Source organism: Accipiter gentilis, chromosome 14, assembly GCF_929443795.1.
Source record: "Accipiter gentilis chromosome 14, bAccGen1.1, whole genome shotgun sequence".
In the NCBI taxonomy this organism is placed as follows: Eukaryota; Metazoa; Chordata; class Aves; order Accipitriformes; family Accipitridae; genus Astur; species Astur gentilis.
Window position 1 is genome coordinate 13,824,862 of NC_064893.1, and position 12,952 is coordinate 13,837,813.

At 42.1% G+C, this 12,952-nt stretch overlaps 1 protein-coding gene across 3 annotated transcripts in view; it reads left to right on the forward strand.

The window, feature by feature from the left end:
• The window catches only part of ELMO1 (engulfment and cell motility 1), a 311,101-nt gene that overhangs the window by 203,779 nt on the left and 94,370 nt on the right, over nucleotides 1-12,952 (forward strand). For all 3 annotated transcript variants that reach the window (XM_049816140.1, XM_049816139.1, XM_049816138.1), the window contains exon 17: nucleotides 2,221-2,357. In XM_049816140.1, the coding sequence (XP_049672097.1) occupies nucleotides 2,221-2,357 (137 nt within the window). The remainder of the gene's footprint in view (nucleotides 1-2,220; nucleotides 2,358-12,952) is intronic.

Genomic DNA, 12,952 nt, shown 5'->3' on the forward strand with positions numbered 1-12,952 from the left:
TGCCTGCTTACAAAAAAAAGGTGGTGGGGGAGGTGGCATCTCTGATTCTGCATGCAGAACAGTCAACATATATACAGTTTGGGGCTGATTATCATAAGGAGCATGAGTTAGAACTGATGATCAAGTTTCTGAGAATCCCTAGTCTTTCCATTAATTTTGATTTACTGATTTTTATGAGCAGGAGCAGTGATAAGCTTAGGCTCTGAGGAGGATCAGAAAGGCCAGTGCATGTTGAGGGTTATTGCCTTGTTTCATGCTGTGATTTATACAGTGAAGGTACTGTCAGCATTCTTTGCTTGGTGTTATTTTATTTCTTCTCATCATTATAGTATTTCATGACTTAAAGACAAGTGCCCTCTGAGAATCTGTTCTGTTGTCTCTCTGACATTATTATAGGCTGAAGGTCTGATTATTGGAAGTGCTGAGCCTTTGCAGCTCCAGTGGAATGAATGGAAGCTGAAGGTGCTCTGAAAATCACGCCTGAGGCATTTTATTCTTTTAAAGGGATTGAGTCGTGCCTCATAAATATAGGTCTGTGCTTTGACTAATTCCTCCTTGACTGCACTTCCTTTGAAGTAAATGGAGTTTACTTGATTAGAATGAAACCTGTGCTCCAAAATTAATTCTCATCCTTGCTACGTAGCTGAGGGATTGATTAGATCTTAGTAAATCTGATGTTAAAATTAAGCTTCAAATTTACAGTTAAGCTTGAGAGTTTTGCTTTATAATTGGAATACTGCATGTTGGGAAAGATCTGAAACCCTTTTTCTCCGAGGGTTCAGGTGATTCTAAGAACAATTCATGTTCCTATGGCAGAGCTACTGGGGTGGCAGAGGTAACTAAACATGCTGAAAAGGTGATTTTGTGGCTAGAAGAGGTACCAGGACCAAGAGCTTGCAGCTGATGCAGGGAGTGAGCCTGCCTAAGCCATTCACATTCTCCTGCAAAGAGTCTTAATTCTAATTTCTCCAGTTCCACTGAGAGAAAGCAGATGTCAGACAGTGATCCAGCCTTAGGAAAAGGGTGATTTATCCCAATGCTTGATATTTCTGCTGAAATTGCAGAGGAGGAAGCTTGCATAAGCAGTGGCTGTTTGCCTAAGCAGTGGCTGTTTGATCCTGAAATAAGAGAAGATGCTGCTGCATAGGCATGCGAGTGACTGCTGGAAGAGTCCAAAGGAGCAGTCACGCAGAGGTGAAAGCCAAAGCTGAGAGATTTGGGGACGGCGTATATGAAGAAAGGCATGGTCAACTTGACTTTTTTGGTTAGTTTTTTAAGAACATAAATATGCAACCTACTGAGGTGACCCTGCAAGTCATGGCAAGGATTAGGGATCCTTTGCAGTCCTTGGCTAAAGCCCCTTCTGTTCCCAGGTTGCTCAGATGTGCCCAGAGGTCAGCATTGCTTCAGCCCTTACTTTTTGAAGATCCCTTCTTTGGTCAAGGGGATTCACAGCAGTCTTGCCAAACTGTACTTTTCCTTTTTTTGGGATCATCATTATAGGATTCTTTTGTTTTTTCCTTCCTTAAAGCCAGTATTTGATTAAAAAAAGAAAATCTGGGATTGGGGTGGGTTTTTTCCCCCCATCTCAGATAAGGGACCCGTGACAGAAGATCCATTTCTTCGGTTTCCAGTTATTTGCAAAGAACAAATTTAATCAGTTACATTCTTGTCTATGTGTCTGTCTAGATTTCTCTGGTTACCTCTGTGGTATATCTATGTACAATATGGTAGGTCATCTGCCGTGTCAGCACAGCTTCACATTTCAATGCGTACATTGATCTAATACTGTTTTGTGACTGATGGGGTTTGGTGTTTGGTTCTCAGCAGGCAATATGGTACATGCTGTTAGCTGTGGGGAAGGCTGTTGTTTTGATGAGGAGACTTGTGCTTCTTCCATGTGTGTCTCTGTCCTGGCCTGAACAACAAAACTTGGCACAAACAAAACACCCATTGAGAGAATATTCAGGCAAACAGGTAGTTGCTTCCTCTTGTTCTTGCTGCTGGTCTCCTGCAGACAGGCTGTATACGGTGTTTCATTGTCTTTAGATCAAGGTTGGCTTTTGGGGATAATGTTTTGACATACTTTGCTACTAGAATTGGGATTCCTCTCAATTACAGTGTTTTCTAAACTTTGTGGCTGATTGTATTTTATGTTTATTTTTTGAAGTTCCTGCCTGTATGTGTTTTATTCCACTCTCCTTGTTTTTCTGTTTTTAGCCAGTGAGACCTGCAATGATTTCCATCCCATGTTCTTCACCCATGACAGATCATTTGAGGAGTTCTTCTGTATCTGCATTCAGCTCTTGAACAAGACATGGAAGGAAATGAGGGCAACTTCAGAGGACTTTAACAAGGCAAGAAAAAGGGTGGGGTGGGAATAAGTGGGCAGGATGGTGAAACAAGGCCATGTATTCTTCCCTAGGGGTACAGGGGCTTACTGATCCCACTTCTGCTGAATGCTGTGGAGTGTTCATCTGTTCAGATTCTTTGCCCATCAGAGGGCCAGCATTTAGAAAGTGGGGGTAGGGATGGGATGGGATGTGTAAGAGAGGTTCACAGACCTTTTTACATCATGTTGCACTGCAGACTGTGAAACTAAAAACCTGGCTTGAGGGGAAATTCTGCCTTTTTATGTTAGCAATATTATGCTGAAGTGCTGCAGCCTCTAAGGTTGTAAATAATGCAATGAGAGTACTGCAGTGATAATTCTGTGCATCCCTTTCATTTCATATGAGCACTAAAGTGATAAAATATTCAAGAGTGGACACAATCTTGACAAAGCACTGTGCAGTTTAGCCTGCTAAAACAAAAAAAAACCAAAGCAAACAAAAACCCAACAATAAAACCCCTCAGTATTGCACCCTTTTTGTGGTAAGACGGAGTTCTGGAAGTTGCAGCCAATCTCCTGACTATCAGCAAAGCTAATGGAGAACAGGGCTGTCTGTCTTAATGGTCCCTAGACATCCTATTTTAACTGTCTAACTTACCAAGAGGCTGAAAAGTATCTTTGGCATTTTGTAAGAATGACCAACTCATGCTTTTGTGGTCAGCTGGCATCCTTATCTTTGTTGGGATCCTTCAACTGGATCTTGAGTCTTTCCCTGACACTAGATGTTGGTTATAGAGCTATTGGTTGAGAATGAAAAGTGAGACTGTTGCACTGTGTCAGCATGTGCCATACAAGTGCTCTGAAGTCACCAGACTCAAATGTTATGTGAGAGCTAGTAAGAATGATTGTGCCTAACTTCTAATTGGAACTGTCTATTATTTAAGTTGTCTAAATGTTCATTTTCCACTGCAGAGTGAAAGTGAATCCTTAGGACACAGTGTTAAATAACCTTTATTGAGTTGTTTTAGGTAAGATAGTTGCCAGCAGTACCAGAGCCCAAGGAGAAGGGAAGTCCAAAATGCATGCTGTTGTAGCTAGATGACCTAGAGGCTTGTTCTTGCATGGAATTTCTAATGCGCTTCTCTTACCAAATGGTCCAGGAGTGCAGAAGGAGCAATAGCAAGACAATTTGCTGAACTGTATAGAATCCTAAAATCAAGGGCTTAAAAAAGCAACAACTTTTTTGAGACTACTTCATAATACGTGGTTCTTTTAAACAGATGTGTTAACAACTGCCTATTACTTACAGGCCTTCTGTCTAAGTAGAAGAAAAAGTTGTGTATGTAATTTCCCACAACTTCAGTTGGGATGTTATTAGCAATCCTAGGGAATTCAGGAAGAGAATGGTCCTGTTTCTGGCAACAGCCAGATCACCCTAAAAAGAAAACGAATACATTTACGTTTCAGTGCTAGGCGTTGCTGTGGAGCTTCATGGAAGATCAGGTAGTTTCCTCTCTGATCTACTAGTCTGCTACTTGTGTTTTCTGTTACTGAAAATCCTGCAACTTGACCCAGCAGCTCTTTTACATTTAGCAAGGTGGGCAGTAGGTCCTACTACATGCGTCACTGAAGGCACAGGTGATCCTTAACTCCATGGGGCAAATCTGAAACATTGCTACCAGGATTGGTGTCTGATAGTGGCACTATGGTGCGTGAGAGATGAACCCAGGATCTCTGCCTGTCGAAATCACTCTTAGTTTTGTAACCCTTTCTTTAAAGGGGAGGGAATACTAAAACGCTGCAACTCTCTTTTCTAACAGCTCAGTAATTATGTTCTGCTTATCTAAATCCTTTATTTTAGTCATAAAGGAGATTTTCGTGCTCTTATCCACTTCAAATGACATGTGGTGGTGACGTGCATTACTCAGCTGATAATGTCTGAAGGGATCTGTGAGTGAAGCAAACTGTGTTGTTGTGTGGGCTTGTGAAGCACTTCTGGATTTGTGGGGGATGACACGTTATATAGTGGTACCCAAGGTTTACCCATCTGGTTGGTGGTGACAGCTGCCAGTGCTGATGGCTTTACCAAACTAAACAACAACATTTTTAATCCTCACCTGGTAAGAGGCTTTGGTGATCACGGCATGTTAGTATTCTTTCTGCATCTTTCCTGTGTGCTAGGGTGTCGTGGTTTAGGTGCTGCCAGCAACATAGCACCACGAAGCTGCTCTCTCACTCCTCTCCCCCAGTGTGATGGGGATGAGAAAATACAAAGAAATGCTCGTGGGTCGAGACAAGGACTGGGAGGGATCACTCCCCACTTATGGTCACGGGCAAAAGGCAGGCTCAGCTTGGTGAAGAAAACAAAATCAGTTTAATTTACTACAAGTCAAAACAAACCAAGGATATTCGGAAGTGAACCCCAACCTTAGAACACCTTCCCCCCAGCCCTCCCTCCTTCCCGCCTCAACCCCACTCCCGGTTCTCTCCACCTCCTCCCCTGGTGGCCCAGGGGAACAGGGGACGGGGGTCGGGGTCAGCTCGACACACCTTGTCTCTGCCGCTCCTTCCTCCTCAGGGGGAGGACTCCTCACCTGTCCCCTGCTCCACCGTGGGGTCCCTCCCGCAGGAGACAGACCTTCACAAACATCTCCGACATGAGTCCTTGCAGTTCCTCACAAACTTCCCTGGCGTGGGTCCTTTCCGCGAGCCGATCTTCAGTCACAGACTGCTCCAGCGCGGGCTTTCCCATGGCGTCCCGGCCATCTTGGGGGGCATCCCCCTGCTCCGGCGTGGACTCCTCTCTCCCCAGGCTGCAGGTGGGCTTCTGCTCCCCCGCTCCCCTCCATGGGCTGGGGGGGCACAGCCTGCCGTCTCACCACGGGCTGCGGGGGCATCAGCCTGCTCCGTCCTCCCTCTCCTTCTTCACTGACCTCGGTACCTGCATCGGTGTTCCTCTCACATTCCAATCCCCCCACTCACTGCCGGTTCCCCTTCCTAAGTCTGTTCTCCCAGAGGCACTACCACCGTCCCTGATGGGCTCGGCCTGGGCCAGCGGCGGGTCTGACTTGGAGCCAGGGAAGCTTCCAGCAGCTTCCCACAGGAGCCACCCCTGCGGCCCCCTGCCCTGCTACCAAAAACCCCACCACACAAACCCAAAACATAAGGGTACCTGTTTCTGTGCAGTTACTTTTGAAAACTTGGCAGGCGAAGGCCATGTGGACCCGGGGAGCATTCAGCTCCTACTTTCAGGAGTGAACGGGAAGAAAGCAGGCCTCACAAGATGCAGCAGCTTAGTTACTGTAGGAAAACTATCTTTTATCTTTTCTTTTGTGTTACAATTTTTCAGTTTCAATAACTTGATTGTCATGGTAATGTATGAAACACCACTTTGCTATGATTTACTACCCACCTGGCTGATGGATCATTTATTTTCTTCCTTCTTCCCTTACTCCCCCAAAATCTCCAAAACATAATTGGACACTCTCAGTGTATTAGATAGTAAGTCTTGAGACCTGGAGTTTCTGCTAAAAAGCTAATCCACTTGCTTTGATCTTTAATCATAATTGAAGAAAAGGAGCTTTTTGTTTAATTTTAAACTTTTGGTTAATCACAATAGCTTGTACATTGAGGGGGCTGTAGGAGGTCTGTGTGCACATGTAGAGATTTATTTCCTCCTCTCTTGCATTGGAGAATGATAAGTGCTGAAAGAAGTGAGGTGATTGAATACTTCCCCATAGGTTTCAGTGCCAGTTCTCAAGGGGTATTTAAGCATCAGATTAAGACTTTCTTTTGATGGCAAAATGGCATACATGCCATCGTGGTTCCTCAGTCCATGTTGTGGAGATTTCATACAGGTTTTTTCATTTTTAAAGCTTAAAAAAAATAATTAGAACAGCACTTTGCTCATAGCTGGAAGAATTTTATGCTGTTTTAGTGCAACATTTATGATCTCATGCTTTGTCTCTCTAATTCTCATTCATTAAAACAGACACCTCTTGTCAACTCTTGTATTAGAAAAACTCCTTGGATCTCTATGGTGATAGTATGATACTGTCAGACCTAAAACTGTTTTTACAGTCTCTAATACCGGTAGATGTCTGAATAGAATAATTCAGTTGGGCAGCTAAGCTTCTATTACACCTTTATAACATTTTAAGACATACATAATTCATGTTTGGTGAGTTTTCTAGAGAAATTAAAATGCAGTTGGATAGACAGACATGCAAGTGGCAACAATTCCATTTGAAACCTTTTTGTTTTCCTTTGAGCCTACAGATGATCAAAGGACACTTTACAAGCTCTGTCCTCCACAGTCATTTGTGAGCAGAGAGCATGGTTTATGACTTTGAAAATATAATCTTGTCTCCAAGCTTTACATAATTCTACATTTTATTGCAGTAGAAGAAAGCATTGTGTATTGATTTTTGGAGTTGGTGCTGACTGTAAGAAAGCTCGACTGAGTTATCTTGCACTCCGGCATCTAGAAACGTTCATCACCAGCCTGCTCGTTTAAGTAGGTGCCCATCAGTCAGTTTTCCCTCAGGTAGGGACCACCTACAGTCTGCTCAGAGCAATCAGGCCCTGCTGCCACACAGACTAAGATGTATTAATGTGGTTGGGGTTGTTTTGTTTATTTCTAACATGATGGTAGGTGGAGTTCAAGGTAACTGCCCCATTGTAAAGTTCCTTCCGTGGGGCCAAATGAAAGCATGCTCCCAATGGAAAATTTTTTGTTGGTCCCACTAGTTGTACTTAAGTAAATGCACCTGTGTTGCCCTAATGAGGATTTACATTGAGATTGCTATCTTGTTAGTGATCTTCTTGTAAAATACACATGTTGTTTCTTGTGAGACAAGGAGACCACAGACAGGACATTATGTAGGGGACAAGATTACCCTCTTGCCACTGGTCTCCAGAGATTTCAGTCTGCTGCTTTTTGTAGGTTTGAAGTTCACATGCTAATAGGAGGAAGGGTGAGCAAATGGATTGTTTTAATTGCAGGGCCAGCCATAGCTTTTCTTATTAGACCTGCAAAATAATATGAACAATTTGCTAACTCTGTGCCTAATGTAGTGCTATCTTAAAAAAGAATTAAGAATAAAAATTACTGCTTCCAGTCTCAGTATGGAAGGAAAAAGGTGAAATTATTTGATTCACCTACCAAGGTGTTGAAGCTACTTTGTAGAGAATGGGTACAGTGATAGCTGCTTTTATTAGTGTATTAGCATAGTTTTAGGTTTTTAGGTGGCCAAAAATGACCACTTATAACAAGACACATTATCATTTCAACACAGCAAAAGTGAAGCAAGGGATGCTAAAACTGGGAAACTTTGAAAGTCCTTTGGTATATGGTGCTTGACATTAAAATCTACTGCATTCACTGAAACTACAGGTTTAAGGAATAAGGAAAGTGGGACGAGGTTGGCTAATGACACTAGTGATGCATTTTTCTCATTACTGAGAACTCTTGTTAATTTATTTTGCCCGTTGGCCATGTGTTTGAGATCATCACAGTATAAAGCACCAGCTTTTAAATGTTCTATGAAAATTTTTTTTGGATTATGAGAAACATTCTCAGAAAACCCCAAAATGCCTGGTTTCAGCATTTTGGAAAGCTAGCCTTCATTTCGCAGTGGCAGGCCTGGGTACCTTGAGCAACTGCATTGGTGGTATCTGGCTATTTCAGTGACACACCAAGCCGCAGCGCTGGATCCCTGTGCAGGAGTGGGGTCTGCTCAGCAAGCTGATAATATATGTCACTGACAGGTATACACATAACGAACTGTCTTATGTGGTAATCATTAGAGTAGACATTGTTCACAGTGGCAGGAGATGCAAACAATAAATGCCCTACGCAAGTCCTGTAATTAAATACCAGAGCAGACACTGAGGCATTTGATAACCACAAAAGATGTTTATTGCTCATGCTCAGACCCTGTGAACATTTTTCCTTGCTCTGTGACAAGATAACAGAAAAGGTAACCAAGCATAACATAAAAATGAAAAATACCAATTCCTTGCTTGCTGATGGTTTAGAAATGCCATGCCACAGGTTTCTCAGCTTCTCTAGTGTTGTCACGCTTTCAGCAGAAGTAGGATGAATAATTGTGTAAGGCTAGGTTCAAAATATGACTAAATGTTCAAGGGCAGGCTTTCAAGGAGCATACTTGTGTGAGTGGTGGCTTGTGTGGAAACACATGTCATGGGCCAACACCACCGTCAGATAATGCAACTTATCCATAAGGAAGCAAAGTTATAGAGTGTCATTTGGAAAGGGTTTTGCCACACACCTGGAGGAGAAGCAGGTCTCCTAGCATGCTCAAGTGATCCCCTCTAGTGGCACTAACAATATTCTGCACTTTTCTGCTCATTGCATTGTTGACCGTGTCTTGTTAAACCCTATTTTACAGGAAGGAGGCAAAGGCACCCAGAGCTCAAGTGCCTTGGCAGTGAAGCAGTGGCAGGGCCAAAAGCAGAACCAGGATGTCTGGCCGTTTGCTCCAGCCTCCTCCATGACCCCGTCACAGCTCCAGGCTGCAGCAGCAGCTCCAGCCCCCAGTGTGGTGCTTTCTTCTGTGTCTGTGCCCCTCTTTCCCACCGCCTCACAGGGATGCTTGGAGGAGGATGGCAAATGATAGCTCCAGGGGCGTGAAAGAACCATTACCTCAAACAGGAGAGAAATTAATTCAAACAAACTTGAAAGTAAAATCCTTTGGTCAGTCTGTGAATCTGTCTTTTCCTTTCAATCATAAGCAGGGAAAGGGATGATACATAGCTCTTCACAGATGCTCTCCAAAGCATTTATTGTTTTCTTATGGGTGGTTTTTTTTCACCAGTCTGAAGCAGATGAATTTAACTTCTTTTGAGAGAAGCTTTGGAAGGCTGTTCTGTTTGCATTTTACCTGTGGGAAACGCTGGGCTGCTGGATGATTGCAGCTCTTTGTTAGCTTTATTGCACCTTCCCTTGGCAATGCTTTGTTTATATCAGTCAGGGATACCGCAAATAAATTATTTTCACATAGAGTGAATTCAGTATTCCCCAGGCTTAGGCAGATTAGTACAAATTAAATTCCACATTTTCACACCTGAGGACATTAGCACTTTATTAACTTATATTGGAAACAGATAACTGCTATAAATATATTGTATCATTAATTGTGTAATGCATGAATTTATATTTTCAAAAAAAGTATAGCAATTAACATTTTGCAAGTGTGCTGCATATCTTATACAGAAAATGTGACTTTTTAATTGAAGGAAAAAAACACCCACCAAAATACCATAGGAATCTCCTAGAAGGACATAATTTGGATGCAGGAAGGTTGTCAGGTCTATTCCATTAGCAACCACTTTCTTAAGAAGGGTCTGTTTTAAGCATTGCAATTTAATGTGATGTACAAGAGCCTGTGTAAAACCTTTCCCTAGCATTTGATTGGTGTTCCCTCTATGCTTTTTGTGGCCTGGATATTACAAGTTTATTCCTTCATCTGCTGCTCATTTAGGAATGGCTCTCTCTAGTTTTCTCCATCTCTGTGCATTTATCTACACCTGTCAGATCTCCAAATGTGTCCCACTGCGTTTGTCAAAGGCAGTTTATTACTCGTCTCCTGCTTCTGGCTGCAGGAACCTGAAAAGGGGTGTTTAAGACGCTGCAGATGTGCTCTTCCACTTACTGAGGCATCAGCCTGTAAAAATCAGATCTAAATTTAAATATTCATACCCCAAAGGTTGGGACTGTCAAGCTGAAAGGAACTGAAAAAGAGCATTGCATTTTTAAATCTAGTTGGTTGCTTCCTTTTGAAAATTTTTCAGTCTTAACTAGCATTGTCAAGAATGCAAATACATTTAAAAAAATAATTTGTGAAATAGAAGTACTTAGGCTGGATAATGAAGCAGTAAGGAGCAATAGTGGCCCTTCCTCTGCACTTTGTAGCTTATGAACTATTTTTCTACATAAAAAAAAATTATTTTTTTTTTTTTTTTTTTTTTTATTAAAAATAGTATCTTTACTATTTTCTGTCTTTGCCAGAGGGCTTCAAAAGTCTTTCGTAGCAGGGTCACATCCAGTTACTATCCTAGCTGAACTATCGTCCTCCAGTGATCACATATGCAATGATTTCAAGGAGAGTATAGGCTTAAAAGCAAAAACATTTTAAAGCTGAAATTCTGTCCATTTATATGCCAGGATGGGTATGCTAAGAAAGAGATGGATTCTTCAAGCAAAAAGCAAGGAAAGGAAGGGGTGTGTCAACAAAATATCTGTTATTTAAAAAAATGAGAGAGAAAAAAGGAAAACAGTATTTTAGTATAATCCATTCCTTGGTCAGAAACTTGTTTGTCTTATCCTTTCCCCAGTGATGAAAATCACTGTTTGTTTCAGCAGTGAAACCTCTTATTTGTGAAAAACTTAGCCATCGTTGGCAGTGTGGATTTTATCTCCCAGCATCTAATGAAGTCTGTGTGTTACTCTAGAACGCATACGGGTCTGCTTAACACCCTGGAGATGGCAATTTTTAAAACTGTTGGTACTTCATATTTTCAAAGTGTTCTTCATTTTCATCTCTGTGGGTGCTGATCAAACCAATAAACATCTCAGCCTTCAAAAAGATGACTGAGTGGAAAGCCTGATAACCAGAGGAGAAACATTGACTGTAGGGTATCTGTGCTAACTGCTTTTTTTGTACTCTCTAGAAACCTTTTGCACTGGGAAAGAATTCCTCACTTGCATGTAGAGTGTGTTTGTCACTATGGGAAATGATATAACCTAACTGGAACTGTCAACAAAACAGCATATTTTGTGATATTGCCCCTGTCATTCCTGTTTTCAAGTGTGTGTAATAATCAGATCCTGGGAACCATTCTTGTCTCTGTATTTTTATTTCTTCTTTCTAGGATATGTTTTTGTAGTACAGTTAAATCAGAGGTGCATGGCATATGGCTTTTTGCTGCATGAATTGCTGCTGATGTGAATGTCAGTGGGCATATAATACCAGATTTTCATTTTGTGAATCACAATGCATGGAATTCAGCCCGAGAGCTCCCCAGACTATAGACCTTATTATAGGCAAATAAAAAAGGGAAGGAAAGGGAGGGGGGAGGTGATGTCTCAGAGATTTTGTTTCAGTTGAAATGAGGTTATCGTGATGAATGATGCAGCTGACAATGAGATTTTTATAGCCTCTCTTAGAGTAGCAGAAGAGCTCGTATTATTGTTGGTTCGCTTTAAGTAATTGTAATCTAAATAGCACCGTGGTTGAAAAGAGCAGCAGAAATCTTTCATATATGTCTCCTAAGCAAAGCCAGGGTGCTTTGTTGTTTTCATCTCATCTGTCCTTATACAAATGCCCTTCATTGTTTGCAATTTACATCTTGTGTATTGTCTTAATGGTGACTGACGTATTCAATCAAAAAGGCGTTTGCCAGTCAGTCACTACTGCTGCTTCTGTGTGTCTTTATTTTTAGCCCATGAGGAAACTGGCCAGCATCTGACAAAATGATCTTGCTACCCGACGTACCAGTGTAAATCGAGACTAGCTGACATAGAGGCATATGGGAGGGGAGGGCTGCTGGGAGCTGGAGTGAGAGGAAGAGACAGCGCGCAGATGCGGATGGGCCCTCCTCTCCTTTACGCACAACAGCTATTTCAAGCTGTGTCTGCGCTACGCACATGGGGCCAGCACAGGTACCTGCCTCTGCTGGCTTCCTCTGCGTTACTGTGGGCACCAACAGTAGGGCGGCTATAGCAGAGTTAGTCCTACGTGGGCTGTGCAAAGCTTTCTTAAGTGATCACAGGTTAAACTGGGCCTTGTTGTGCTAAAATGAACTGTCCTCAAGTTCCCAGAGACTGGATAAGTGGGAGAATGGAGGAGGGTGGGAGGTGAGGGATTTAGCATTTTCTGACGCAAAACAGCTTACCGGAGGATGGGAAGTGTTCTGTGTGCCTCTGAAAGTGGTAAGGCCCTTTTTCCTTTGTCCTTTCACCTCTACACTGTCGATTTGAATAGCCATATGAAAAATGTGGATTTATTGATGATTAAAAGATAATTTGTTGATAGGCTCCCTCCCAGTTCTTCAAGCTACCTTTATATGTTGGTCAAGGCAAGCAGAGAAGCAATGCCCCTAGTAATACATATGAAAGCTGAGTGCAGGAATGTAGAGAGGTTTGATACCACATAAGTATATTAACCCAAACACCAGAGACAGTGAAGAAACAAATACCAAATTCTGTTTCAGAATCCTTGAAAAAGATGTTAGTGCAGCTAACTTAAGATCTTGTCATATCAGTTGAAGATACTCATGCCATGATCATGAAACTGAAATGCTCAAGAACCATCCTTGTATCAAGAATGTCAAGCCTGCATCTAGAAAAGTGGAAGCATCGGGGAAAATAGTTTCCACACATTCTTTGAATTTTATGGTAATTTTTCTCCTTGGAGATGTATCTTCAGATTTCAAGCATCAGTTTTCTGTCTTAGTGAAGCTGGCTGATCTTTGTTGTGTTGCCGATGTGAGAACCTCAGCAGCAAGAACTTAAATTGTAGTTGTATCCATTTTGCTTGAATAGTAAAGGCTGCCTAGAACTTTCTGTTGTGCTTAACCAAGAGTCCAAAGGAAACT